The sequence below is a fragment of the Echinops telfairi genome, unplaced genomic scaffold (assembly GCF_000313985.2).
Source record: "Echinops telfairi isolate 266 unplaced genomic scaffold, ASM31398v2 ScPeMD7_70;HRSCAF=299, whole genome shotgun sequence".
NCBI classification, from domain to species: domain Eukaryota; kingdom Metazoa; phylum Chordata; class Mammalia; order Afrosoricida; family Tenrecidae; genus Echinops; species Echinops telfairi.
This window is the reverse complement of record NW_022103968.1, coordinates 72,090,260-72,116,883: the sequence shown is the minus strand read 5'-3', so window position 1 is coordinate 72,116,883 and position 26,624 is coordinate 72,090,260. Positions and strand designations below refer to the sequence as shown.

Genomic DNA, 26,624 nt, shown 5'->3' with positions numbered 1-26,624 from the left:
GACTTGTTAGAACAAAGTGTTCTTGTGTTAAAGGAGTACTTGAGTTAAGGTCCAATGTCCATCTGCAACCTTAATTCTTAATATATAGACATGAGTACATAGTTCTATTCCCCTCTCATTTTATATGTATATATTTATTTGTATATATATGTATTTACATATGTGCATGCCTGTATTTAGACCTCTCTAAATGTCCTTTACCTCTGGTTCTTTCCTGTTATTTTTTTTTACTTCCCACTTGTTCTACCATCATGTTCGGCCTTCATTCCGGTTTAGTAATTTCTCGCTGCTTGATTGAGCCCCACTAGGCATCCCACGACTTTCCTTCCATTTATTTTAGTTCACTTGTTCTCTTGTCCTTGGGTTAGTTTCCCCTTACCCCTTCTTTTCTCCCACTTCCCATTCTCCCATATCCCCACCCCCCAGCCATTGGTCCCATTCTTTTCATCTCCGAATTGTTTATCCTGCCTATCTTATCTAGATAGACTTGCAGATACGTTAATAAGTGTAAAAACCAGGCAAAGCCAAATAAAACAACAAAGGAAATAAAAACCAACAAAACAATAACAGCAGCAGAAAGCAAGAACAAACTAACAATAACAGAGAAAGCCAGTGACAAAAATGGAAAAGCCTATAAAATAGTTCAAGGTCTGTCTGTTGGCCTTTACGGGTTTTCCATTGGAGTCTGATGGGGTGCCACACTCTCTCCCGTCTACTTTGTATTCCCCAGGAGGGTTCATCACTCTGCTCTCCCTGCTGCTCTGCTGAATGCCCTCAGTGCCTCGCTGCAGTGTGATGAGGCCAGACCGTGCGCCATTCCCGCACTGTCTCCAGTGCTGTCCCTCACAGCGTCGTGTTTCAGTGGAGGGAGTTATAGTATTTCTTCAGAAGGCAGGTCTTTTAGCAATGAAGTTTCAGCCTTTGTTTCTCTGGGTATGTCTCTAATTTCTTTATTTAAAGAAGAATAGTGTGCTGGATATAAAATTCTTAATCGGCAGCCCTTTTTTTTTATATTGGACCTATGAGGGCAAGTTAAAAGATTTTGCTTTGCTACACAATCATAGAAAGTCTTTTTAAACAAAAATAGCAAACTGTAAAGCTGCTGTTTCTTAAATCTCCTTCTAGGTTTAAAGACATTCCCTGAAGGCAGTGTTCCCATCTCTAAGTATTCCTTGAAGAATTCTGTATGCTTCTGATTTATAGCTCCCCAAAATGGCAGTATACCTTTAGTTGTTGAATCTCTTGAATTTATTCTATTTGGAGTTTATTGCGTTTGGGATTTTGTTTGTTTAATGATAGGTGGTGTTAGTCTGGGTACTTTAGAGAAACAAATCCACAGAAACTCATGTATAAGAGAGAGTTTTATATGAAGGTTAAGTGCACATCAAGAAAACATCCCAACTCAGTGCTGCCCAAGCCCACAAGTCCAACATTAACCCATATGTCTGACACCAATCTATAGCCTTCCTCCATCTCACCAAACACACACAGTGATGCTGACTGCAGGAGGAAAGCCGAGTCAGTGAATGGGTAAGCATCTCAGCGCTGGCAGGGGTCTCCACACGGCTGATCCAGCACCCAGGGCTGCATCGGGGTAGGTCCATATGGCTTCTCCTTGGGGATATCTTGCAGGAAGTGAGCCTTGCAAGCTGAAGCAGGGAACTGGCTAAGGCAGCTGCACCCTGGTCCGACCATCACAAAGCAAGAGACCTGAGAATTCTAAAGGCAAGGCTCACAGCCATTTATCCCTCTGCCTTTGAATTAACCCCACATGTGTTTATCGGCCAGGTTGGCACAATAAGCCAAATCATAGATAAACGATTTTAATAAAATTTGGGGAGTTTTTGGCCCTTATGTCTTGAGAAACTCTTTTCTTTTTATTCAGATATTCTTAAAATTCTATCTTTTCTGCACTCCTGTTATTTGTAAGTTGGTACATTTAATGGTGTCTTCAAGCACTCTGCCATTCCATTCCTTTTTCATTCTCTTTCTGTGACTAAATCATCTCAGTCGACCTAGCTCAGGTTCACCAACTCTTCTGCTCTTCTGCTGAATCAACTATTGATCCTTTCTAGTGAATATTTCATTTCAGTTATTACACTTTCTATTCTAGAATCTATTTCATTCATTTAAAAAAAATTCTTCTCTCTTGATATTCTCTATTTGATGAGACAGTGTTCTCTTTCTTTTAATTTTTCAGATAATAGTTTCTTTGAATTCTCTGGCTGTGTTTATGATAGTAAACATACTGTTTTCATCTCCCTAAGTCTTGCTTCTTCAGACACAGTGCATATTGTCTGATTCTTGAAAGCTGCACATTTTAATATACTGTGTCAACTCTGGACATCCAGAGGAGGAACCCATCCTCCTAGGTTTTTGATTTGTATTCTTGTTGCTGAGAAAACACACAGCAGAGCAAATTCCAATGGGACTGTCTTCGCCTGCAGAACTCAGCAGTGTTGACTCATCCTTCAAAATGTACAGCTATTCTCAGCCTCTTTTTCTGATTGCCAGTTTGAACCCACATAGTTCTGAAAAGAGCATAATGTTGAGATTGTCCTTTTATACCTGTCAAACCAAACTGTGGTTTGGGCTTTAAGACAACTCCGTAGGACATTTTTGGCCCGAGGTCACAGAGGATTCCAGGCCAGTAATTTCAGCTCTCTGGCTCCAGAATATTATGGAGGCCACAAGAGTTTGAAGCTGGCTTTTGCATTTGGGTATATTAATTTGACTGGTTATTTTGTTTTTATTGCTGTTCATCCAGTGACTTTCCTGGACTAATTTTTAAATTCTCTATCCTTTGTTTCCTATAGCACCTGAATTCACTGTTCCATTAGCTTAGTGATCAGCTAATGCATGGAGAATCAGTAAGTCTCTTACTCTTTGCTGAAGAGGTATGGGTGTGATCATTGTTCTATAACAGTTTACATCTCCACCCCAGCTCTCACTTCCTGCTTGCACAGAGCTTCAGAACAGCTAGTGAGGGTCAGGGCCTTCTCACGACTGTGCTGGCTATCTTGGTCCCCAGGACGGCGCAGAAGTTCTGCAGAGCTCCCTGTGGACAGCTCATTCTCTAGTTTTTCCTTTTAAGAAGTCTTTGGCGCAGCCTCTGGTTTCTCCACTTGAGTCTTATCCTCAGGAGACTGCAGTGTGAAATATTTTTGACAAACCCCCTGGGTGTGGAGCTGTTTATACTAAACAATATCCTGAGTCAGGGTAAAAGCGGGTCCCACAAATGGGGGTCTCTTAGGGAGTCTCTGACAGGCCAAGTAGTGACAATTTTCAGGGAATGTGACCTGGCCAACCTCTCAGGGGATGGGGAACTATAAACTCAATTCTGTCTTCAATTGCTGTCCAGTTGCTTTTGCCTCACAGCTACTCTGTAAGAGAACCGTCTACTGTTCCCTGAAATTTCCATCTGCTGTCAGCCGTCCTGATGCTGCCACCCTTTCATACTGTTCCTCAGGTTGTGGTGACCCCCAACCATAATAGTATTCTCATTGCTATTTTGTAACTGTAAGTTTACTACTGTTAGGAAGCAGGCGACCCCTGCGAAAGGGTCGTGCCACCCTCAAAGGGGTTGCGACCCTCAGGTTGAGAACGGCTGCTTTACAGGAACATACAGCCTCAGTTGTCTTCTGAGGAGCGATTGGTGGATTGGAAATACTGACATTTGGTTAGCAGCCCAATGCTTAACACACTGTACTACCAAATTTGTAACCGTTGGCAGGCTGGTTCTCGTGGCTGCACCACCTCTATGGCTATCACAGTGCTAGAGGGAGGGATATAGGGCTAGGCCGGGGAAAATACCCACAAAATTTGTGCTTTTTTTACCCCATTTATTTGGTAAAAATGGTCTTTGGATTGTTGGAAGCCTTCATTTATTGCTAAAAGTTTTGAAAAAGGTCAATGTTTGACAGTTTTTGCTGGCATTTTTTGACGGAGTTGATTTTAGGAGATTCTTAGTCTTCTGTTCTGGCTGTGCTTTGGGATGCATTTTTTTAAAAATTTTGATTCTTTGTGGACTTATCCCTCCTGTAAAGTATAGTGACATGTCCATGGCAATGTTAGATATACAAGTCTTGAAATGTTTCCTGTGCTTTATGTGAAGGAATTTGTTGTGACCAGGCCACACAGATTAATTGCAGGCCCTACTCAGCATAATCTCCCAAGAATCAGCTCCCTCAGTAAAATTCACATTGCCCTCTCTCTTTTTTCCTTTCTTTTCTTTTCTGAGTGACCCTGGTTATGGACAAAATACCTTAGTAAGGCTTCCAAATACCTAGGCCCCTGCGCCCTCACTCTGACTCTTGGGAGTAGCTGGTTGCAGACGCTGGTAGTGTGGGCTGAGTAGGTTGTGCCTGTCTTTAATGAGTGTGGGCTCTGATGCTGAGAGAGGACCTAGCCCGAGCAAGTGGAGGACTTTGTGACCCAGGCAGGCCACTCTGGGGGAGGTGACACAGAGTGGGCATCTTTGCTGTGACACAGAGTGGGTATCTCAGCAGGTTCTACTGCTTACTCCTAGGTGGTCTCATCTGACTGAAGCTCCCCTTCAGCTTGCTTGTGCCCATGAATATTACCAAGGTCAGGTTTATGGGAATTAAAGGGAATTCAGGTTGATTTGTGACAGTTTTGGTATGTTGAATTGTTGAAATCATTGGCAATTCCCTTGGGCAGTTAGTCGCATTTGGGAATCTCTGGCTTCCAGGTAACACTGGAACAGCAGCCTCAGAGACCACTGTACCACACGTTCAGTCAGCCACTGAGGGAACAAGCAGCTTGTCCCATTCCTTAGTCCATTCCAAAGGCTCTCTGTCTGCATTCGCCATTGTTCGGTGTTGCCGGAGTTCTCCAAGCAGGGGCTGGACTGTCCCTCTCCCTCGGTTACTCCTCCAGCCTCCACAGGATAGTGTGTATGTCTGCATAGATGTTCTGAGCCAAGAGGCTCTTTGTCTAGTTCCAGTTCCCTGGTCTGTCCAGCTTCAGAGTACAGGCTTCCTGCTCTGTCACGGGGACATGCCTCTGACACACCTCTGCCTGATCCAGGAGACAGCAAGGCAGAGAGTACACTTCCCTGCTCAGTACTGCAACCTTTTCCTCCAACATCAGACTCGATTGTGAACTGATTGTTCACAATTAGTGGGAACAAACTGCTTCTTAGGTCCAGGTGCAGGGCTCTGAGGAGGCCCAGCTGGCTGGCTCTTAACTGTCCTTCATGACCTCAGCCTTGTCGCTGGATCCTCATTGTGTCAGGCAGGCCTGTCTTGCCTTGGCAGAAAATGGATATCTAGCAGGGACATGGTCACGGTGGTGTTGCTGGCTGGGACAAGGCAGGCCCACATGCTTTGGGGCGCTTTGGGAAAGCAGAGGGGTCTTTCTAGAAACCACCTTAGAAAGTAGTCTAAGAAAGTACAGGGCTCCCCCTGCTGGTGAGTGCAGGTGGAATGCATGCCAAGTGGGCAGCTTGCAGCCAGACTTGGAAACCCTCTTGGAAAATTTCCTTGAAGGACGGGGATTTTCCTCTGATGCTCCAGAGCTTAGGGGAAGTGGTTTTGCTAATTTAAAATGACAGATGTGCACATGCATTCTATGCTTTCTCCCTGGTTTCCAAGTCCTTTAGGAGAACATAGCTTTGCCTTTGGTGGGGAGTGTATAGTTAATGGACAGGAACTGGCGGACTTTTAACTCTGAAATGCTGTTTTAGGGGGCTGTTTCTGTGCTTGTGGGCGCCCCCTGGAGGTTCTTGGGTTTGAGCAGCTTCTTAGTGGCAGGCTGTGGCTTGTGTGGTGGCTCCTTTTAGTGCCAGTGAAGAGCTGAGAGCCAGTCGTTTACAGGTTGCCAGGGGTGGGGGGATTGGGGCTTGTGTGTGGAAGGGGAGCAGCCGGTTAAGCCATCTGGAGAGGATAAAAAAGAGTTTCTGAAAGGTGGTGGCCACCTGGTCTATGGAGAGGCTGGCCTGGCAGGAGAGCATGTCCCATGGGGGCCAGTGTGTCAGTGCCTCCTCTGTGTCCCTGCCTTGGTTTACTAGCCACCATGGGGAAGGAGAGCCTCAGAAGAAAGACTATGTGGGTAGACGGTCTGTAGGAAAAGGTGAACAAAACACCCTCTCATTTTCTTTAATTTACTTAAAGTTAATGGGCTCGATTTCGTATAAGGTTCCATGGGTTTTGACAAAAGGAGAGTCATTGAGTCACCACCACAAGCAAAGTGCAGAGCAAGTTCTGGCAGCCCCCTTGGAAATCTCTCATACTGCTACCCTTTGAGAGAGGCAAGGAGCTGCCACTTCCATGACGATGACATTTCTAGCCTGTTGGCTGAACAGTCATCACGGCCTTGTCTCTGACAGGTAGTTATGTCCATGCCATCCACCCATGCTGGGTGTATCTGAACCTTCTGCTGACAAGTCAGTTCCACCCGAAGCCATCCTCTAGGACCCTGAGCAGAACTGCTCCAGAGGCCTTCTGAGGCTGTGGAGGGGCTGATGCTTGAACTACTGACCTTGGGATTAGCAGCCCAGTGCTTAACGGTTGAACCTCTCGGGCCCCTTCATAGATGAGTAGGTCATTTTTACTGCTGAGTCATAGCACAGCGCTCCCTGTGGCTGTACTAGCATTTTCACTTGAGTAATAGACACAGCTCATTTCCAGTTTTGAGCATTTTGTGATAAGGCTTTCTTTGTCGCTTGAATTACCTTTGTTCTCCAACCACCACCCCCTCTTAATTAATATATATATCAATTAATATATATATGGGTCTCCATCTGGATCCTGTTCTCTTCCATTAATTTTTTAAAAATCATTTTATTGGGGCTCCCACAACTCTTAACACAAAACATGCACACATCTATTGTGTTAAGCACATTTGTACATTTGTTGCCATCATCATTTTCAAAACATTTTCTTCCTACTTAAGCCCTTGGTATCAGCTCATTTTTTCCCCTCCCTCTCCCACCCTCCTTCCCTCACGAACCCTTGATAATTTATGTTATATTTTCATGTCTTACACTGACCAATATCTCCCATCACCCACCTTTCTGTTGTCCGACCTCCAGAGAGGGGATTATATGTAGATCATTGTGATCGGTTCCCCCTCCCTCCCCCCACCTACCCTTTAACTTCCTGGCTATTGTCTGTTCCTTCACCTATATCACATGGTCTTGAAATTTTTCAGTCTGCATCGACCAACTTTGTTCCTTTAAAATACGTGTACATGAACACATTTGCATAGTTATTGTATCTCCCTTGCCTTGCCATAGATACCTTTTATTTTTTTTAATTAAAAAATGTTTATTGAAGAAACAGAAGAGAACCTTGTAAGGAGTTTCACTGAGCAAAAGGAAGTTTTCACAGAGTGTAAATACAGAGGATCCAGGAACTTTATAAGAAGATTCCGATTGGTTAACATTATGCTTTAGGAGACAGAGATGGTGTCAACACCCCTTTGTACATTTGTTGCTAATTGCAGTTTGAGTCATGTAGCAGCTTATCCTGTGGATGTTTTGAGGGCCACCCAGGGTAAGTCCTCTTCCTGGGAGCATGCTGTGAGAGAGAGAGCAAACATTAAGAGGGGGCTCCTGCTGGCTTTTTGCAGTAGGCAGCTAGCTGGATTTTGAAAGTCAGCTCAGAATGAGCAGTACAACGTTTGTGTGTAGTGGGGTCGGGGGGTGGGGGTATGCAGTCTGGCCCTCATCTTGGGCAGAATAGAATCAGTACATTGTTTTATTAAACCCATTCTGCTGGGCTTTTGATTTTAATGGTGTTTTGAAGAGTTGAATTTGGGGGAGATTCAACATTCTAGCAATATTGAATCATCTTAGTTCATGAACATGGGTAGCTTCTCCTTAACCATCCTGTTCTTCTGTCAGGTGGGTTAGGTTTCAGAGCCAGCCTGAAGCCTGGTCAGACCTGTCCTCCCCACTCTGTGCCTGGACAAACTGGTCTCTGCTGACGGTGGCTCTGCTTTCCGAGAGCGTGGCTGTTTTGTAGCACATGTTTTGTAGCCAACTTCTGTGTTTTACAATCTCATGGTGTTTTCCTCTGAAGGTTACAAACGGCATCCTTTGATCAGAATTCGGTTCAGCAAAGACCCCTGCTGCCCAGTGCCAGGTGGTGGCCCAAGTGCAGCTCTGCACCCTAGGGCTGTCCCTCTCTGGCACATTCAGCTTTGGCTGTCCATGTCCACATCACAGGGGAGCAGGGTATGGTGGGATAGACAGATGGACAGCATGCCAGACAGTGAGGGGTAGAGTATGTTCTTGCCAGCTGTCATCTGTCTAGAAGTGGCAATGGAACAGTGAGAGGAGCAGAGAGCTTCCAAGGGCAAAGCGTCAGCAGCATGGGAACCAAGACCCAGAGGCCAGTATGTGGGCTCCAGCACTCAGGAGCATCTGGCTTTGTTTTGTAGTATTTTAACCACATCAGTATTGAGGACTCTCGGGTCTATGAGCTGACCAGCAAGGCCGGGCTGTTGTCTCCGTATCAGATCCTCCACGAGTGCCTTAAGAGGTGAGTCAGCAGGGGACCTTGCATCCCTGAGGTGAGGGAGCTTCTTTGGATGCTGGGTGTCTGCTTTGCTGTGTGTTTGGGCTCACCATGGCTGGCTGGCTGGCTGGCTGTCACTCTGCGTGTCTGGAAGGCCTACAAAGTGGGCACATTTCCCAGAAGTCACTTCATGGGCCTTTCCCAGAGCAGCCCTTCCCAGGAAGGCCGTTTCTGTTCTCAGCCACCACACAGGTCACATTTTATTGTCTTTGTGCTTCCTTGAAGAAACCATGGAATGGGTGACACGTCCATCAAGTTTGAAGTGGTGCCTGGCAAAAACCAGAAGAGTGAATATGTCATGGCCTGTGGCAAGCACACCGTGCGCGGGTGGTGTAAGGACGCCCCTCCCTCCCTGTGCCCCAGGCAGAGTGGCCGCCATGAACTGGGCATGACGGCAAGCTGGCTGCCACATATGGGGCCACAGGCCCTCCTTGCCGCCATCCCTCAGTGTAGGGCTGCTCTAGAAAGTTCTTGGCCCGTGGCCTCAGCCCTTGAGTCACCATAGCTTGGCCCAGACATGTGCCCATTCACAATGTCTGCCACCTGAGGCATGGCCTCCCTCTCAACCCCCCAGCAGCCAGGGGCTTAGTGGGGATGCCTTGTTTGGCCTTGTGCTCATTTGACATCATTGTAGCTTGTCTGAGCCTCAAAGTGGGGGGGAGGTAGGGTGGGGGTTTCTCCTGCTTTGTGACCTTCAGTTCTCCAGACCTCTTGCAGCTGCTAACCACCTATTCCACAAAACGGTGAAAAGGCGGGGGGAGCTGCATTCAATTATGAGGACCTAGGTGCCCAATGCAGAATAGCGTTCTCCCTCTCCAACTGTACAACGGGGCAGCACCCCTGTCTGGGCTGGTGGGTGTTTGAGGCTGCCCCACTCTGGCTTCTCTTCACAGGTAAGAATAAGAGAGTCGGCAAGCAGTTGGCTTCTCAGAAGATCCTGCAGCTGCTGCACCCCCACGTCAAGAACTGGGGGTCCTTGTTGCGCATGTACGGCCGTGAGAGCAGCAAGATGGTCAAACAGGTAATGGCAGTCTTGCTCAGCTGGCTGCTCTCTGCAGCTCACTGATTGCTTCCTGCCGTGGTGCCCAGGCCCAGAGGCAGAGGGACCGAGTGGAAACTGGCTGTGCACACCTCAGCTTCTGGCCTAGTTCCCTTTCTTGTGTGGTACGTATGAATGTGTTGTGTTTATTGTGGTTGGCACTGTTCAGAAGCTTGTTAATCACAGCCTGCTGGGAGCAGCTGTAGGGCCATCCATGCCTGTCCAGTGGCTGGGCCATGGGGCCTGAAGGCTCTGGTGCCCTGTACTGAGGAGTGTGGGCCTCTTTAGAATTGGGCCTGAAGGAGCTTGGGATGGACCGTAGGCTGGTGCCGCTTCCTTGGTGACAGGCACCATTTACCTTTAACTGAAGACCACAGGTATCTTGTCTCAGTTGCCATTTCTGCTAATTTTAGTTCTGGTAATGTGTGGTGGGTTATGTGTTGGACTGCTAACCGATAAGCTCGTGCTTTAAACCCAACAGCCACTCCACAGAAGCAGATGACTCTTTCTACTCCTATAAGAATGTATAGCCTTGAGAACCCACAGGAGTAGTCTTTCTCCTCAGTTCGTAGGGTTGCTGAGTCAGAAGTGATTTCCTGGCAGTGAGTGAGTTAACTGTTTGTCAAAATCTGATTTCCACCAGTATCATTGTGTTAGGTCTGTGTTTTTGTGATGGGGCGGGAAGTATTAGGGTATTGGGAGGCTGCTTATGCCATCAGGGTTACTGTACCCCAGGAAAGTGGAGGCTAGGTCCGAGGACCAGGTCTGTCAGGAATGTGCTCTGTCCTGCTCTCCTGGGCCTCAGGCAGTAGAGCTGGCACCCAGGAGAGGAGTGTTTTGACTGCCGCCTTTCACCCCCTTTGGGTGAAGGGCACACACCTATTGGGGCCGCAGTGGGCTTCCAGCTACTACAAGATGTGCCAGGGATTCAAAAGCTGGCAGAAAAAAAATTCCACCTTTCAATGTTTTCCACTTTCTGAAGCCCCCTTGTTAAGGAAACTCCATTTATATTTAACTCCGGTCTAGCTTTCTTGGACTCTTCTGAGGTAAAGACCAGAGCACACACACTTGGCTCTGCCTGGGGGGGAAGCGGTCTGTGAAGATGCTGTACGGGAGGGATCCTGTGAGCTGGCCCCCAGAGCCCTGGCGTCCTGCACAGCCAGTGTCCTCCAGTTGGCGTGTCTGTGGGGATGTATGTGTCCCCTCTCCACTCCGTTCTCCTGTTTTCTTTGGTTTGAGGAAGCATTGCTCTCTTGGCTTCGTACATTCGATTATTCTGATCAAGGTGGTTTAACACCAAAGGGCAGAGGACAACTGGCTCTCGGTCTGTACATCGTAGTGGGTGCCAAGCACGCAGCTCCTGGGGTGTGGGGTGGCTGGCTCCTTGAGGCATTCATCCCTGGACAGTATGGCTATCTCCAGGTCTTCTAGCTGAGGGTTGTGGGGGCAGTGCCCACTGACCTCCCCACCCCGTGACCGCCTGGGGCTCTGCTCTAAGTGAGGGTCAGGATATTCGTGGGGGGCACTGTCAGCAGAAGCAGGCAATGACAGGCGTCTGCACTGACCACCCCTGTTAAGGGGAGCAGGTGCAGGTGCTTGCCAGCAGCACCTGGGGGCAGGCCAGCAGACAGCGCAGTGGGCCTTCCAGAGTGAGCAGGCCTCTGTGCACTTGGCAGGAGACCTCAGACAAGAGTGTGATCGAGCTCCAGCAGTATGCCAAGAAGAATAAGCCCAACCTCCACATCCTGAACAAACTGCAGGAGGAAATGAAGAAGCTGGCAGAGGAGAGGGTGAGTGCCCGGAGCCTGAGGCTTGAGACCCACAGCAGCCTCCTGTCAGTGCCAAGAACTCCACCTCTCTCTTCCCCTTTTTCCTTCTGACAGCAGCAGGTTTCCCAGTCTCTGGCATCTGGGAGGGAAATTCCACTCCTATGTTGGTCTGTCGCTGATTCCTTGTGTCCTTAAAGATGTCTCCCCTTGGTCATTCAGATGAAATCGGCTTTTCCTTGAGCCTTTCCTACAGCTTGTCTAGAATGAAAGCAAAGTGCTTTGCTTATAGGGAGCTGGCGGCCATGCCTTCTCTGCAGATGAAGACCAATTCAGGGTAATCATTGTAGTGTGAGGGCACCACACCTGCCCAGGTCCATGTCCTGTAAACTCACTAGCCTGCTCTACACAGTGTAGTGCTGGGCCTTTTTCTTCCTCAGGCCCTCGGCAGTTCTTGACAGATGGTGCCAGACTGTGGTACAGGGAGCCAGTGGTCAAGGGGAAGGTTCTTAAAGCCACCTCTGGTTCACCACCCCAGGAGGAGCACTAGGAACAGAGGACAGGGTGGCTTGTTAGGGCAGTGGCAGTGTCCCCGATGTATAGGCACTGACTGCTTATGACCCTGGAGGCAGTGGGGTGCCTATCTTGGGTTGGGAAAAGGCTGTGGGGCTCAGAGGGCTCTGGGCCTTGGACTGAGGGTAGGCCTGGGCCTCCAGATCCTGGCTGTGGCAAGGAGAGGTGGTGGATGGGAATAGACCCTCATGGGGTGGACTCAGTGCACCCCTACCTTGGCACTGTGGGGCAATGATGCCCCTTGGGCTCAGAAGTACCTCCTAGCCCTGCTTTGCTGGGGTGCTGGGGTCTCCCTCATCTCTTGTTCTTCCAGGAGGAGACCCGGAAGAAGCCTAAGATGACCATTGTGGCGTCCGCTCAGCCTGGTAGCGAGCCCCTGTGCACCGTGGACGTGTGAGGGACACTGGGCTGGGACATGGGGGCCGCCACTGCAGTCACACACCCCTCAGTGCAGTGGCAGTCTCCAGCCTCAGCTCCTCACGCAGCTGGTGTCCAGAAGGGCAGTGGCTCTGGCGCAAGGACAGCTCACTGAGCAGACGGAGGAACTCTCACCCTTGCTCAGGACCTGTTCCCAATCGTGCCATGGTGGGCAATGACAGATGCTGATAAAGTGACACCCACAGCGGGCCTGGCCACCCTTGTCCCCATCTCTCTGAAACCATCATTGCCACCACATCAGTGAGGAGGGGCCACGGCAGCCCTCCTGATGTAAAATGAGCACGAGTTTTACATCATATGTATTCTCCTGAGACTCCCGGACCAGTGGGAGCGCCTTCAGCTTTGTAGCCCCTAGATCAGTGAGCCCTTAACCTCCACTGCCTTGGAGGATTTTTACAAATGTTTCTTGCACACTCAGCTTCATCTGTCCATTTTTAAAACATTTATATTTTACCATTTGGAGAGAGACGTTGGTACATGTGGGAGAATGTATCAACTATAAACGTTTAAGGCATTTTAGCACGTGGATTCCAGATGTTGAAGAAAAGTGGTAACAAAGACCTTCAGGGCAACCCATTTGTGCATTGTACACCAGGCTCCATGCCTGCGTGTTGGATGCCAAGCGTACTGCTGCAGCAAGAGCCCAGGGCCAGACCCCCCACAGGTGGTGTTCATAGTCTGCACCAGGTGGACTAGGGCACCCACAGTGAACCCCTCCTTCTGGCTCATGGGTTGGACAAGGGCTTCTTCAATGACCTGTAAGCTCTGTGCTTCTGTCTGTAGCTGTGAAGGGTCCTGGTGAACCAAAGCTTCTAGCAGTTTCCTGTGAGGCCAGGAGATAGGGCCAGCCTCTTGGAGGGGGTTCTGTGCAACATAGCCCATGGTGATCTGGGTGGCTTCTGCCCTGGTTGTGGGGCTGACCCCATAAATCAAGACTGTCGCAAGAATACTGCCTGCTGTCTCTTTCCTCAAAGCATTTGGGGGCGGGCCAGAACAGCCACCATATCATTTCAAGACCAGGAGTTTGGCAGGTGCCCCGTGCCAGTCCAATGCCCAACACAAGACGACACACTGCCTGGTTCAACTTTTTATTACAGCCCTGTGGGATCCTGCTAGACAAAGCAGGCATGGGTGGGGAGCTGGGGCCTCTAGCCATCCCACTCTTCCCACCCCCAGAATATTGGGTGGGCCTGGCTCCTGCAGTGGGCTTAAGAAGAAGCTTCCTGGGGTGTGCCATCTGTGGGGGAGGAGGTAGGTGGGGGTGATGAGGGAGGGTTCAGGGGTCCTGCACCGTTAGAAGGCTCCACCCTCTCAAACAGGATAAGCATCTCACAGTGTGGGGTTTGTGGGAACAAGTCCACTGCCACAGCCTTGACTGGCCGGAAAGGAGATCCCCTCACCCGGTTAGAAGGGGCACGGCAGAGGCTGGAATGGAGGGGATGTGCATTAGAATCACGGGGCTGATCCAGAGGTCCCTGGGGAAGACCCTGCTCACCCACATGCTGCTACTCACTCCACAAAATTGCCCATGGCCGCCCGGGGATTGCAGGAGACATACAGAAGCCGCTTCAGGTTGGTTGCTCTGCGCATGGCCAGGATCACCTTGGAATCTGAGTGAGGGAGGTGGGGCTGGGTTACTTCAAGGAGGTTTGGACCCTATACCCCACCAAAATGGAGGGTGTTACTCACGTAGCCCAGCACGAGGGGGATCCAGGATAGCCACAATCTGCTGGGGGCCCAGCCGGCTGACCAGGTTGGGCACCAGGTCTTCTGCCCTCCCACAGTGGAACTCCACATTACTGAGCTCTGCAGGATGGCAGGGTGGCACACTCAGCCCAGGGGCCAAACCTCCAGGCCTACCTCCTGTCTGGTAGCTCTGCTCACCATTCATGTGGGCGTTGACTTTTGCATCCTGCACAGCCTCCTGGCAGAGCTCAACCCCAATGACCCTCTTCACTCTCTGAAACAGACGATAGAGCAGGGGTTCTCATCCAATAAGCTTCCCTGGGTGGGTGGGCAACCATGGAACTTCGCTGGGCCTTCACACCAGGCTCCCCCATGGCAGATGATGGTGCTTGGGTGGGGCAGCTCACCCGGGCCAGGGCTAGGCCAATGGTGCCAGTGCCACAACACACGTCCAACACTGTGCTCTCTGCGTCCAGCATGGCCCAGTCCTGGATGGCAGTGTAGAGTACCTCGGCAGCTGGGGTGTTGACCTGTAGGAGCCGTAGCACCCAGACATTAGAGCAGCCCCAGGGCCCTGCACCCCTGGGTCTTCCATATTCCATGGCCCCTGCCTTGGTATATCTCAGTCCATAGGTCCCACTCTACTGGACACCAGGCAATTGGCTTCAGACCTCACCCCTGATTCCTAAAAGGTGTAGGTGTCAGAGTCCCAACAGCTCTGCCTCATCCCCTCAGTGCCACAAAAGAGGCTCTGGACCTGTCTCCAAGTGGGATGCTCATGGCCACCACATCTGTACCCACCTCCTACCCTGTCCCCTATTCTGACAGCAGTGGCAACCTATAAGGGCGCCATCAAATACAAGGCCACCTGGGCATCCCATGATCAGGAGTGAGCTGAGGTCATGAGGGGCTGGCCTTTACCATCCCCTTCAGGTCTGTGTGGACAGCTGGCCAGATGACACAGGGCTTCAAAACTTGGTTGCCATGAAGCTGACACCAACTTGCAGTGACTTGTGTTAGAAGTGAGCTGGGGATTTTAGGGCTAGATTTACAGAAGTAGGTTGCCTGGCCTTTTGCGCGATCTCATAATAGACATGGACCTTCAAGAGACTTTTACCATCTCATAGCCCTTACCTAGCGGCTCCCTTGTTTGAATGTTCTTTGTAAGCTTTCTATAAGAGAGACTCTTAAGGTCTGCTCTGGTTAGCTCCACCCACCCGAGACCACCTCACATCCCCAGGAAGATGGAGTAACCTGGAAGAATGCATAAGGGGAGATCTGGAAGGTCAAGCCCAGCAGGTCCTCATGGATGTACCGGTCCCCAGCCACATGTTCCAATGGCACACCCTCCTGGCTGGGGGTCTTTCTGTGGGTGGGAGTAGACAGGTCAGGGAAAACAGCCTTGGAAGGGCCCACCCTGCCCACTGAGGGCTCCTCACCGCTGTCCCTCCTCCACGAAGTACAGGCAAGTCACACCACTGGCCTTGCCTGGCCCTTCCATGAAATGTTGTGCAAGGGAGGCCTTCAGTTTTGCCAGTTCCTCTTGGCTTAGTTTCTGGAGTGGGTGGCAGAAAAAACCTGGTCAGAAAGGGCTGCTGCGCATCTAGGCTCAGATCACCCTTGGGATGTCTGGGTCCAGGACGCCCTGACCCTTGCAGGGCCACTCCACTTGGTACCTGGGGGTGGAAGTGAGCAATGGCCATGGCCTGACCCCGGCGGCTGGTCCGTACAGTGAGCTGCTTCCAGTGCCCTGCGTATGTCTCCGGGTTGTATGCAGAGTATGGGGTGGACCTGTAAAGTAGAGAGCAGCCCTGAGCCTGAGTGGAGTCCCTGGTTTCTGCTGGCCAATGCTGCCCACCCTGCTTGTCCCCCCAGCCCCCTGCCAGGGCAGGACCCTTTCCTCCCAGCCCAGTCAAGAGTCCTCACCGAATGAACTCCTGGAAAGTTCTCACCACCTGTTTGGTGGCCTCTGGAATGTGCACGGTGTCATACGGTGCTGTCACAGCACATGTCCCGCCCTTGTACCTGCCCAGCCGGCAGCCAACAGTATTGTCCTCCCCGTCGACCCCTACGCCGACCAGAAATTCACATTTGTTCCGATACTCGGTCTGCACGGTGAGAGGGGCAGAGAGTAAGCCATGCCTGACTGGTCATGAATGGGACCCGGGCCTCCCATAGGACTGGCTGTCAATCAGCCCTCAACCTCAAGAGTGATGAGTCAGGGGAGGATACATGAAGCGGGAAGGGGACGCAGGGACTAGACAAGTGGAGCTATGGAAAGCATACAGGATGGGCTGTCCGACCTGCAGGGGTGATGGCTGGACCCCCTCCAGTGGACAGCAGGCCTTGTTGTGCTTGTGCCTCTGTGTGAACAGCCAGGGCAAAAGTGCCCGGTTGGTGCTCGCAATTTCCCTAAGAGAGGAGATTGGGCCACAGTTGGACTCCACCCACTGCCCAGCACCCAGCTTTGCCCAGATCCCTGATGGGTACACCTCACTCCCTGCTGGGCCCCCACATGCATCTGCACAACGCAGAGCCGGGCTCCTGGTGTGTACTCACTTGGCCAACCTTTGCAGCACTTGCTCACACTCTAGCCGCTTCCGCTCCAGCTGTTCGGCATAGGGCACCGTCCAGAGCGGGGTCACCACGTCCGCCACGTGTGGGACCGGCGCGACCTGTGACTCCCCCTCCCCTTCCAGCCGCCGCTTCTTGGCCATGGGGTCTGCTTTGGGCCGGGCCAGGCGCACGCTCAGCGGACGGCCTTTCCACAGGGCACCGTGCAGCACACGCAGGGCCTTGTCACGTTCTGCCGCGCTACGAAAGGTCACAAAAGCGCATGGTGGCTGACCGAAGAGTTTTGTCTTGTGCGGCTGCAGGCCGAATCGGCCCAGGAAGCGGCGGACGTCGCTGAAGCTAGCGTGGCGCGGCACGTTCTGTAGCTCCAGCTTGAAGATCTCCGAGGTGAACAGGTCGTCCCTGATGTAGCCGTAGAGGCCCGGCACCGGCTCCGCAGCCTCGCCCGCCTCCTCCCGGAAGGCTGAAGCTGCGGGGCTGCCCAGGGCACTGCCGCCGTGCTGGCCGTCGCCCTCCATGGGCTCGGGGTCCTATGCGGAGGTTAGCAGGGGCTACTAGTTACCGAGTTCCGCGCTGCGCTCAGCAATTCACCTCCACTTGATCCGGCCCCCAGCCTCGAATCCAGCAACAGTCCCATCCCCTTCCCTCCCCCAACCCCATGTCACCCACTTTCCCGCCCCGATCTCCCTTCGCTTTACCTGGTTATCGAGCGTGTCACTCATTATCCGGTGGCCGCTTTGCTGCCACGTCCTCAGGCCTGGCTTACGGGATACAGTCGGTGAGCGGGAACCACAGCGCGGGCGGGCAAGGGGACTCAAAGCCTCACGTCTCAGGCTTGGGTCTCTGGCGTGGGTCTGCACCGGCTGTCCGCCAGGGGCTCGCGCCGACCCATCTGTTTCGTAGTCAGCTATCCCGTGAGCCAGCGCGAGCCACCGCTGCCCGTCTTATTGTGCTGGCTTCCGCTAACGTCATCACGTCTCGTCGGCGCCGATCCCTCGGAGCGCTACGCGCGTGCGGAGAGTACGCACCTTAGGGCGGAAGTGGACGCAGGGGCCGCCGGGAGTGCGCGCTCCCGGAGCGGGCATGCGCCGCGCGCGTTTTGGCGGGAAGCGCGGGGCGGGCCGGACAATAAGTGTCCTCAGCAGGAGTCAATAAAGCTGCGCAGGTTTTGAATCGCGCCGCGTTTCCCGCCGCCGGGGTCAGGGGTCAGGGTTCGGGTCGTGGGGCGGAGTGAAAAGCGGGCGGGCGGGAGGCGCCGGCGCCAGACGCGGAGGGAAGTAGCGACGGCCAGCTGCTGAGAGGCCACGGAGCCAGCGACGACCGCACCAGTCGCTCCCTCGTCGCCGCCGCCGCACCCCCATGGCGGCCACCAAGGTGGGGCCGGACACGGGCGGGGTCGGGGCGGAGGGAACCGAGGGGCCAGGGCCGCGATCGGCGGCCACGTGGGCGGTCCCGCGCCGTTGTTGCCAACCCCCGCCTGCTTGTGGCCGCGGGGCCTGCGGGGCGCGGGCCTCAGGGGCGCAGACTCAGGACAGCTGGGTGCGCGGCCTGGAGGCCCATGGTGCACTGGGCCTAGGGGCTCTGGGGGCCCCCGAGTGACCTTGGGGCTGCCGGAAGAATCAGACAGGGCTGGAGGGCTCCCATCTCCCGACGGAGCGCTGAGCAGCCCCCCGTGGCGGGAGCTGGGCTCCCGGTGTACTCTGGCGCGGCCCACTTGCGGAATTTCTTGGGATCTCGCACCCCCGTGTCCTATGTCGCTCACGCAGCCCTTCATTCATTCTGTCCTGCCCCGATCTCCCCGAAGTAGGCCTCTGCGAGCGGAAGCTCGGCCCAGGGTGGCTGCGGCTTTGTTGGCCGCCTGTGCCTACGCGGCGGCAGAACCGCAGTGCTGTTGGACAAACCAGAGAAAAGTAGAAAAGGGGTTTTACTTTTTTTCCAGCTTGTGCCTGGGTGCATCTTACGACTTTTTACCTTGCCAAGTCACGTGTTCCGCAAATCCTGAACCTTTGTATTCTAAATTCCTGTAAGTTGTACCTGGTACAATTTATTATTTGTACAACCTTTTTTCCCCTTTCCTAAACATCATCAGAAAGTTTTTTATTGTGAAAAGGAGTCTACGTTGGTTTCAAATTTGAGAACCACTAGGAATAAAAAATAAGAAGTTGACATGGAGTCGATTCTGAGTCATGGCGACTTCATCCGGCTGTGTCAGTGTAAGTGTGCTTCATGGGGCTTTTAAATGCTCTGGGGGAAGCAGCCTTTGCCTCCATGCTCTTATGGGTGGGCTAGAACCTCAGCCTTGTGCTTTGGGTTCATACATGCTTGGGTTTATCCCAAACAAAGAGTAATACACTTAATTACTCTCCTTTAGAGTACCTTCCAAAAAATAAAAAGGGCTTCAAAACTGGCTTCAGAGAGCTCCTGGACCATTTAAATTCGAGGCAGAGAGGTCGGTTCAGAAGGTTTTATGGTAACTGGTTTTGGGGATCCCAAAGGGATCCTTTTAAGAATTTTCTCAAAGAATGTAGGATGATCATGGGCTTATTGGAAAGAAGTTTTAAGAAGATAAACTTAGTGAGAAAAAGGCAATGTATCTGCTCATTCTTAAAGCGTAGCAAGGACTTTCCTGCAAGAATTTCATTTGAAAACCTGACCTCATCCACCTACAGCCCCGAGCTTGCCTCTTCACATCCTTTTGCTTCCCAAATGCAAAGAACCTTGAAAGGGGGCTGTGATTTGAGTCTCAACTGTCTGCTTTTGGGGGGGGAAGAGCTACCTTTTAGACAAGGATAAGCTTAAGTGGAGAACAGGTTGAGTAACAATAGTTCTGTGAGTCCTTTTTTGTTTGTTTCATATTAGTTGTGACTTTTGTAGCAATACTTTATTGTTTACCATTGTATGTTCTAACTGAACGTGATTGTGCCTTCAGTACTTAACGACATACCACCAAGGGGACCAGTCCCTAGAGAAGGACGTTCTGCTTGGTAAATAGAATGGCAGCAAAAAAAGAGGAACGTCTTTGGGAACGGTAGATGGATGCTGTGGCTGCAGTAGCAGTGGACTGAAGCGCAACAACACTTTGGGGACGGGGCAGGTCTGGGGAGTGTTGCGTTCTGTTGCACATGGGTCGCTGGGGAAGCGAGATCACCTTGGTGTGGTTTTTCACCAGCTACAGAATTGCCTCAGCAGGTGGTAGACTGTCCTCTTGGCATTTTTGACTAGTTCGGCTCTTGGTTGCTTTAGCTGCACTATGTGACTAAACGTCCGGCTGCTTTGGTGGTATGCTCCTATTTCCTTACAACGCATGCACAAGCTCTTTTCTTTTGAGATTGGTCACCTTCACTTTCCAAGGCAAGGTAAAATTGCTGGCAATTGTGAATTCAGTTTGAGTAACGTCTCGTTTTGCTTTGCTGTTTTTACCTTTGAGAGGAGAGACCAGCATTCATGTCACATTCTGGGTCTGTTTTTTCTCATAAGAGTGAATATTTCCAACCGGAGAGAAGCCTAAGGGTTACTTTGCTCTCCTAAGAGAGACGTGCACCTCAAGGTCCTCTGTGGTCCTGGCCCATTCTGCTTTGTACAGATAGGCAACAGGTTCGGCGGCATGAGTGGGTTGTGCCCTGGCCATTCAGTTCACGGGAGACTGAGTCTCAGGCACCCCCATCTGTTGGCCTGCCTGCCTTGGGCACCCAAAAAAGGGACTGCAATCTAGCACATCCCTCATAGCAAGGGGGCTTCAAGACAACATGGAATTATATTTCACCACCACCCTGTTGAAGGGTTGCCCCACTGGGTGACTCTAGAGCTCAGTTTTTAGTGCCCATGTCTGGGTGTCAACAGCTCAGGGTTGGTGGGGTGAGGCCCACACTCAGTCTGGAGCCGGGGGTCCGTGGGGGCACCTTGTTCTCTCTGCAGGATTTGCATGAGGATCGGGACACCACCGAAAACATAGATGAGTCTAACCACGACCCCCAGTTCGAGCCGATTGTTTCCCTACCCGAACAAGAAATTAAGACGCTGGAGGAAGATGAAGAAGAGCTTTTTAAAATGTGAGTCAGCACCCAAGACCTCTAGTGGAACCTGGGGTGTTTGAAGGCACGCCAGCGTGCAGGGATTAAGCATAGAGCTGTTCCTCTGGAGATCAGGTGAAACCATCCGCTCCCTCTAAAGATGGACAGTCTCAGAAACCCTGCCGAGCAGTTCTCCATCCTGAGGGTTGCTGTGAGTCACCATTGACTCTGGTGGTAGGTTTGAGGTGTTTTGAATAAAGGGCCTGGGATTTTACCAGGGGGGTCCAGATAGAAATTCACCATTGCCATTAACAAGCCTGCCTGCATTTGATCCAGGTTTACTGGGGCTTGGCCCTCCCTGGGGGTTTGTCACTGATGCTCACTGGGCCTGGGCTCCCCAGCCCCCTTCCTGGACTGAGCGGGGCATCTTTTTGGACCCCTTGGGCAGCTTGACACAGAGGAAGTGTTCCTGCCTGTTTTCAGACCAGGGCTGAGGGTGGAGCAAAGTGATGGGGTGAGCAGCCATCCTGGTGGCTTCCCGAGAAGCCTGCAGCAGGTATGGTTTTAAAGAAAGGCCCGTGGGCCTGACCTCGGGTTGTGATGTATACAGTAGGCCACCCAACAAAGTCTCAGGACCGCCACTTGGGCCAATTGTGACCCACATTCCAAATCACCAGAGCTCATGGGCAGGGAGGCAAGGGAAGAAGGGTGTGTGTAGTTTTTCCCCTTCCAGTTTAGTGAAGCCTCCAAGCCTTAAATCCTTCCCAAGACATACGTCCCTGCCCCTACCTATCAAGCACCCCTGATTGCTTGGCTTTGGAGTGCAGGGAGGAAGCAGAGACCATTGTCACCACCTCAGGACCCCGCCCATTCAAGGATGGGAGCTGGGAGAACCCACCTCCAGACTGAGGAAGGAGAGCACTCGTGCCCCCTGGGTCTCCCAAAATGGTGTGTGTCCTGAAGACTGCCTTGTTAGAGTGCTAGAGTGCTGCCTTGCCCAGAAATGATGCTCCAGCCCTTGGAGGTGATGCCTCACGGGGGGGGGGGGGGGGGTGCTTTCTGCGGGAAGTAAAGACCAACCTGCACGTTGGTCCTCACTCAGGTACAGCCCGCAGGGGCTGTCTAGGCTTGTTCAGGGACCAAAACCCAAACCTGCTGCTGTCCACTGGGTTCCCACTCAGCATCCCTATTCTTGGAGCTGGCGGTCTTTATGGGAGCAGGCAGGCTCACCTTTCTCCTGAGCAGCTAGTTGGTTTGAACCACAAGCCTTGTGGTTAGCAGCCCAGTGCTTAACCCACTGCACTTCATACTCTTGGTAGAGTTGATGTTATGAGCCTACTCTGTCCACAACTCCCCTGGAAGGAACAGCAGAGTAGGAGTGGGGGTGGGGGTGGGGTGGGGAGTTGTTGGGCGTAACCCTGAGGTGAAGGCTCCTGGCAGGTCTCTGGGGGGCCAGGGTGTATATTGTTAAGAAGGCTGCTTGGCAATGGACGGGTGGTGGTATGCCTGGGCAGGAAATTGGAGTACTGGGCCAGAGTGAGTGTGGTGGGTACCCTAGCAGAGGCCGTGTGTATGGTCCGGGTGTCCAGAAAGAGGCAAGCTTTTCTGGCCTGGCCTAGTCTAGCTCACTGGCCCGCTTGTGCCGGTCGTGACCATTGGGGAGAATGTTGCCACTGTGATTACGTTTCTTTTAAATTCTTAACAAATGGAAGATTGTTACAAGTAAAAAGTATTTGGAAACACTGCTAAAGCTAACTTCAGCTGCCCAGTGGGGGTTGAAAGCGGAGGTTTGTGACAACGTGAAGTGAGTCTTGTGATGGTCTTTCTTGCTACTCTTACTCTCTCAGGCGAGCAAAGCTGTACCGTTTTGCCTCGGAGAACGACCTCCCAGAGTGGAAGGAGCGGGGAACGGGCGACGTGAAGCTCCTGAAGCACAAGGAGAAGGGGAGCATCCGCTTGCTCATGCGCAGGGATAAGACTCTGAAGATATGTGCCAACCACTACAGTAGGTGCCAGAGCTGCTGAGCGGAGGGGGTGGGGACCCAGCAGGGAAGCTCTGTGCTGAGTGCCCTGACCCAGGTGTCCAATGGGTGAGGCTCACCTGGGAGACCTAGCTGGTGGTGGAGATATCTGCCTTGGTACTGTAGAGTGTGAATCTCGGAAGTGGTGACTGGCGACCTCAGGGCGCTTTTCTTGGTCCTGTGCGGTCGGTCAGCACCTGCTTTTACTGGACATACTTATGCGCAGGAGGTCCCGGTGGCCAGCTTCCCCAAAGCCTGGGCCAGAGGCAAGTGGTTTTTGGGGTGAGAGTCACAGCTGTCCCTTGGTCCCCTGGGCACATGAGGCCGGGCAGGATGGGGTGGGTGTGGCCAGGGTTCCGCATTCTGAGACCCAGGCCTCTCATGAGGGGCCTCTGGTCCACTGTGGTCTCTGGACAGTGGTGGACTGGTAGTGTCTGAAGGCGCCTGGCTTTTCTTCCTCCTGAGCTCACCTTCCATGGCCGCACTTCCAACCCAGGCTGATGTGGAGCAGCCAGTCAGATGAGGGCGTGGCTGTGCCCAGTGGAGGGGACACCTCCGGTGGTCTCCACAGGATTCACGGTCTTGCCTCTCTCCTCCTCCAGTCACACCGCTGATGGAGCTGAAGCCGAACGCAGGCAGTGACCGAGCCTGGGTCTGGAACACCCATGCCGACTTTGCCGATGAGTGCCCCAAGCCAGAGCTGCTCGCCATCCGGTTTCTAAATGCTGAAAGTACGCTTGGTGGCTGGCGGAAGGTGGGGAGGGGCTTGCTTGGAAGCCAGAAAGTTCGTGGAACAGTGGAATTAGTTGCTGGAGTTTCCCCACCAACTTTTCAAACCTTGGAAATGTGGTTGTTTCAGGGGAAGGGGGTTCAGGATTAGCAGGCAGTGACTTGGCGTGAGGGCAGGCCCAAGTCATGGACTGCCCTCTAAGCACCAGAGACATTCTGACAATCTTGCCAGGACAAGGAAACCAGGCACATTAGCCTCCTAGTCAACCTAACATTTCTTCAGTTCTAGAAATGGAGCCCAGCCTGAGGGACCCCAACCCTTGCCCATGACCTTGGCCAGCTGCACATCTTGTGCATACTCATCTGATGTTCAGGGCTTGGGCTGAGCTCTTCCCAATTCGGGGGTCTTTTCAGATTTCCTATCCTGGTTTCTTAAATGCTGTGCCCAGTGGCCCTGGAGGGACCCGATGGGACAGGCGTGTGGCCTGGTACAGCAACCCAGAGGGCGCTCCTATGGAAAGATGCCCGCTTGGTGGCCCAAGATATCCCGTTTTATCTCCTGTCCAGAGTTATACCGGAATCTCATGGCGGGAGAAAGTTGCCCAGTCTTGGGCGAGTCAGGGAAGGAGGCAGGAGGCAGACAGTCCACTGGACAGTCAAGGTGGGGAAGCCCAACTCACAGTCGGGTAGTCCAGCTTGACCTTAAGGCCCTGAGTGTGAGCCGCACTTCGTCAGACAGGTCCGAATGCACCACCTTCACCAGGACTGCTCAGGACACTAAAGCCCAGTGTCTCTCTTCTCTCTTCAGATGCACAGAAATTCAAAACAAAGTTTGAAGAGTGCAGGAAAGAGATCGAAGAGAGAGAAAAGAAAGGTGACTTGCTGCTGGGGTGGTGGGGACTCCCTGCAGACACACTCTGCCTCCGGCTGCCAACCTCAGCCCGGTGCTTTTTCTGTCTGCCAGAGAACCGCCCGGCTTGCTGCGAGTGTCTTGGCCTATCTGAGGTGGCACAGCTCTCCGGGGACATGTGTGTGTCCAGTGGCCACCTGCTGGGCCTGGGGTGGGGCAGTTGGTGCAGGGAGTGAGGGACGGCACTCAGCTGGAATCCCAGCCTGCATGCAGTGTTTGCTCGGGCCAGGTAGTGGCAGCAAAAAGCGATAGGTTCCTGAGCCTGGGGTGGGGGGTGGGGATTCACCCAGGTATGGTGGATGAAGACGGGCATGTCCTGAAGATATCCTGTCACAATCATGGTAGACAAATGACTTATGAGGAGTTTGTCCCTAGCAGTTTCTGACAGCCTCAGCCTGTGCCACCTATGGCCAGTAGCTCACCAGCCAAGCCTGAGGAAGGCACACGTGGTGACCACACCCTTTCTGTGGCTGGAAATTGAGAGAACCGGCCGGGGAGCCAGAACGGGCTGGTGGCACTGACACCTCGTAGCGGTGCCGTGAGTCCAGCCTGGCCCCGGTCTCAATGCCTGTTTGCTCACGGTGTCTTTCAGCGGGGGCAGGGAAAACGGACGCAGAGAAGGTGGCGGAGAAGCTAGAAGCTCTTTCTGTGAAGGTGGACAGTGAAGAGGCTTCTGGGACCAAGGCACCTGAAGGCGAGGAGGCCAAGGAGAAGGTGGAAGAAAAGCAATAAATGGGCTTATATTATTCCTTCTCCCTTTCTTTTCCTTATTTTTTTAATCCCACCTCCTTTTGAATTTATTTTTATTGTTTTGTTTACAAGGAACTTTATATGAAGCAGTTTGAACTCCCAACATCCAGACTTTTGTTTTTCCTTTGAAATTTTTTGTTTTTGCTCGTCCTCTTGAAGACGATTTCAGAAAATCCATTCCCCAGTCATGAAAATGTACTGTGCTCACTTTTTTTTTCCATAGTGGAAACACTTATTTATAGTTATCAACAATAGAGAATAAAAATGGCATTTGATAACTGCACCGGAGGGGTGGCCTGTGTATGCGTGCTGCCTGGCTCAGGTGCCCAAGTGTTGCCTGGCGGGGCTACAGGCCTGAGTGTGTTTTCCTGGCAGCAAAGGTGGCAGCTTGCAGCTGGTTCCACTGCCCTCAGCAGAGCTGAGGGGCTGGCTTGGGGTGGGGAAGCTAGGGCACTCCTGGTTATTGGGGCTGGGGTGTGTCAAAGTCCCACGCCAGTGGGGCAGCTGGAGCCCAGTGGCAGTAAGTGACCCTTGGGGGACCCAGGTGAACAAGGCAGAACCCATGTGTGCTAGGGAGGCAGGGCCAGCTGGGACTTCAGGCTGCTAAGGAATGGGAGGTTTTCCTGCAGGTGAGACCACCATCCAGTTGATTCCAACTCCTCGTGGTCCTGGGGAACTACTCCTTAGGTCTCCGAGGCTGTCAGTCCATACAGGAGCAGACGAACTTGTCTTTCTCCAGAAGAGCAGCTGATGCTGAATCCATTGCACCACTAAACTAAAAGAAAAAACCAAATTCAACTGCCAGCAAGTTGATTCGAACTCAAGGAGTCTAGGACAGGGTAGAACTTTCCCTCTGGGTTTCTGAGACAGAGTAGAAAGCTTTGTCTACTGACCTTGAGTTTAGCAGCCACATAACCCACTAACACCACCAGGGCTCCTTAACTCCAAAATCAAACTCACTGACCTTGGTGGGCATAGCGGATTGTGTTGGGCTGCTAACCTGGAGGTTAGCTGTTCGAAACCACCATCTGCTTCATGGGAGAAAGATGAGGCTTTTTACTTCTAGAGTGAATTAACCTCAGAAACCCACAGAGGCATTTCGACTCTGTCCTGTAGGGTTGGTATGATAGGCTCTATAGTCTTCCCTCAAACCCATCCCACTGCTGTTGAGTCCATTGTGACCTTACAGATCAGAGGTTGGTCTCCCAAGCATAAATCTTTATGGGAGCAGAAAATCTCATCTTCCCTCAGAACGGCTAAAGGGTTCAAACTACTGACTTGGCAGCAGTTAATAGCCCAACACAGCCCACTACAACACCCAAGTCCCTAATTGACTTGGTTTCTGAAGGACCTCTAATGGTGTCATGGTAATGAATTCAGAAACCACCTTGAGAAAGAGGTATTTTGCCCTATAGAGTCACTGAGTTGGCATCAACTTGGTGGCAATGAGTGAGTAAAAGGGTTTGGTTTCTAAGATCCACTACAAGGGAAGATAGTCTGATTTTTCTCCCAAGGTGCTGCTAGCGGGTTTGTCCAGTGCTTACTGCATAGCAACACCATGTCGAGTTACAGGGCAGTGGGGAGG

At 52.1% G+C, this 26,624-nt stretch overlaps 3 protein-coding genes and 1 non-coding gene across 9 annotated transcripts in view; 3 read left to right on the top strand and 1 right to left on the bottom strand.

Annotated features, from left to right (window-relative positions):
- The window catches only part of DGCR8 (DGCR8 microprocessor complex subunit), a 38,580-nt gene extending 25,274 nt beyond the window's left edge, over nt 1–13,306 (top strand). For 2 of the 4 annotated variants that reach the window (XM_004701198.3, XM_045291202.1), the window contains exons 10-14: nt 8,407–8,507; nt 8,769–8,875; nt 9,437–9,564; nt 11,259–11,372; nt 12,235–13,306. In XM_004701198.3, the coding sequence (XP_004701255.1) occupies nt 8,407–8,507; nt 8,769–8,875; nt 9,437–9,564; nt 11,259–11,372; nt 12,235–12,318 (534 nt within the window). In that variant the 3' untranslated portion in view covers nt 12,319–13,306. Of the gene's footprint in view, nt 1–8,406; nt 8,508–8,768; nt 8,876–9,436; nt 9,565–11,258 lie in introns of all 4 variants that reach the window. The other 2 variants (XM_045291203.1, XM_045291201.1) reach the window with 1 other exon arrangement.
- A 127-nt stretch (nt 13,307–13,433) lies between these two features.
- Nucleotides 13,434–17,522, bottom strand: TRMT2A (tRNA methyltransferase 2 homolog A). 3 transcript variants are annotated; one of them, XM_004701426.2, is made up of 12 exons: nt 17,318–17,522; nt 16,605–17,149; nt 16,349–16,457; nt 15,972–16,153; nt 15,722–15,836; nt 15,485–15,600; nt 15,300–15,411; nt 14,453–14,575; nt 14,244–14,319; nt 14,049–14,165; nt 13,873–13,969; nt 13,434–13,784 (listed from the first exon to the last, which is right to left on the bottom strand). In XM_004701426.2, the coding sequence occupies exons 1-12, from the start codon at nt 17,339–17,341 to the stop codon at nt 13,568–13,570; spliced, it is 1,833 nt and encodes a 610-aa protein (XP_004701483.2). In that variant the 5' UTR covers nt 17,342–17,522; the 3' UTR covers nt 13,434–13,567. The 3 variants fall into 3 exon arrangements, with proteins under 3 accessions (XP_004701483.2, XP_045147139.1, XP_045147140.1); XM_045291204.1 differs by having other exon boundaries at nt 14,049–14,319; XM_045291205.1 differs by having other exon boundaries at nt 14,049–14,319; nt 16,605–16,859.
- Nucleotides 17,523–17,890: 368 nt separating this feature from the next.
- On the top strand, nt 17,891–25,322 carry RANBP1 (RAN binding protein 1). Its single transcript, XM_013004270.3, has 6 exons — nt 17,891–17,993; nt 20,535–20,668; nt 22,477–22,634; nt 23,253–23,381; nt 24,188–24,253; nt 24,882–25,322. The coding sequence occupies exons 1-6, from the start codon at nt 17,979–17,981 to the stop codon at nt 25,019–25,021; spliced, it is 642 nt and encodes a 213-aa protein (XP_012859724.1). The 5' UTR covers nt 17,891–17,978; the 3' UTR covers nt 25,022–25,322.
- Nucleotides 24,286–24,411, top strand: LOC115870036. The gene has a single exon (XR_004046505.1). It is a non-coding gene; the product is annotated as a small nucleolar RNA SNORA77 (small nucleolar RNA).
- Nucleotides 25,323–26,624: the final 1,302 nt, after the last annotated feature.

Coding starts and splice junctions, on each gene's coding strand:
- TRMT2A (XM_045291204.1), bottom strand. CDS start 17,341: ATGAGTGACACGCTCGATAACCAG. Junction 17,150..17,317: donor GTGACACGCTCGATAACCAG/GTAAAGCGAAGG, acceptor ACCTCCGCATAG/GACCCCGAGCCCATGGAGGG. Junction 16,154..16,348: donor TCCAGCCATCACCCCTGCAG/GTCGGACAGCCC, acceptor CTCACCGTGCAG/ACCGAGTATCGGAACAAATG.
- RANBP1 (XM_013004270.3), top strand. Junction 20,669..22,476: donor GAAGAAGAGCTTTTTAAAAT/GTGAGTCAGCAC, acceptor TTACTCTCTCAG/GCGAGCAAAGCTGTACCGTT. Junction 22,635..23,252: donor GATATGTGCCAACCACTACA/GTAGGTGCCAGA, acceptor CTCCTCCTCCAG/TCACACCGCTGATGGAGCTG.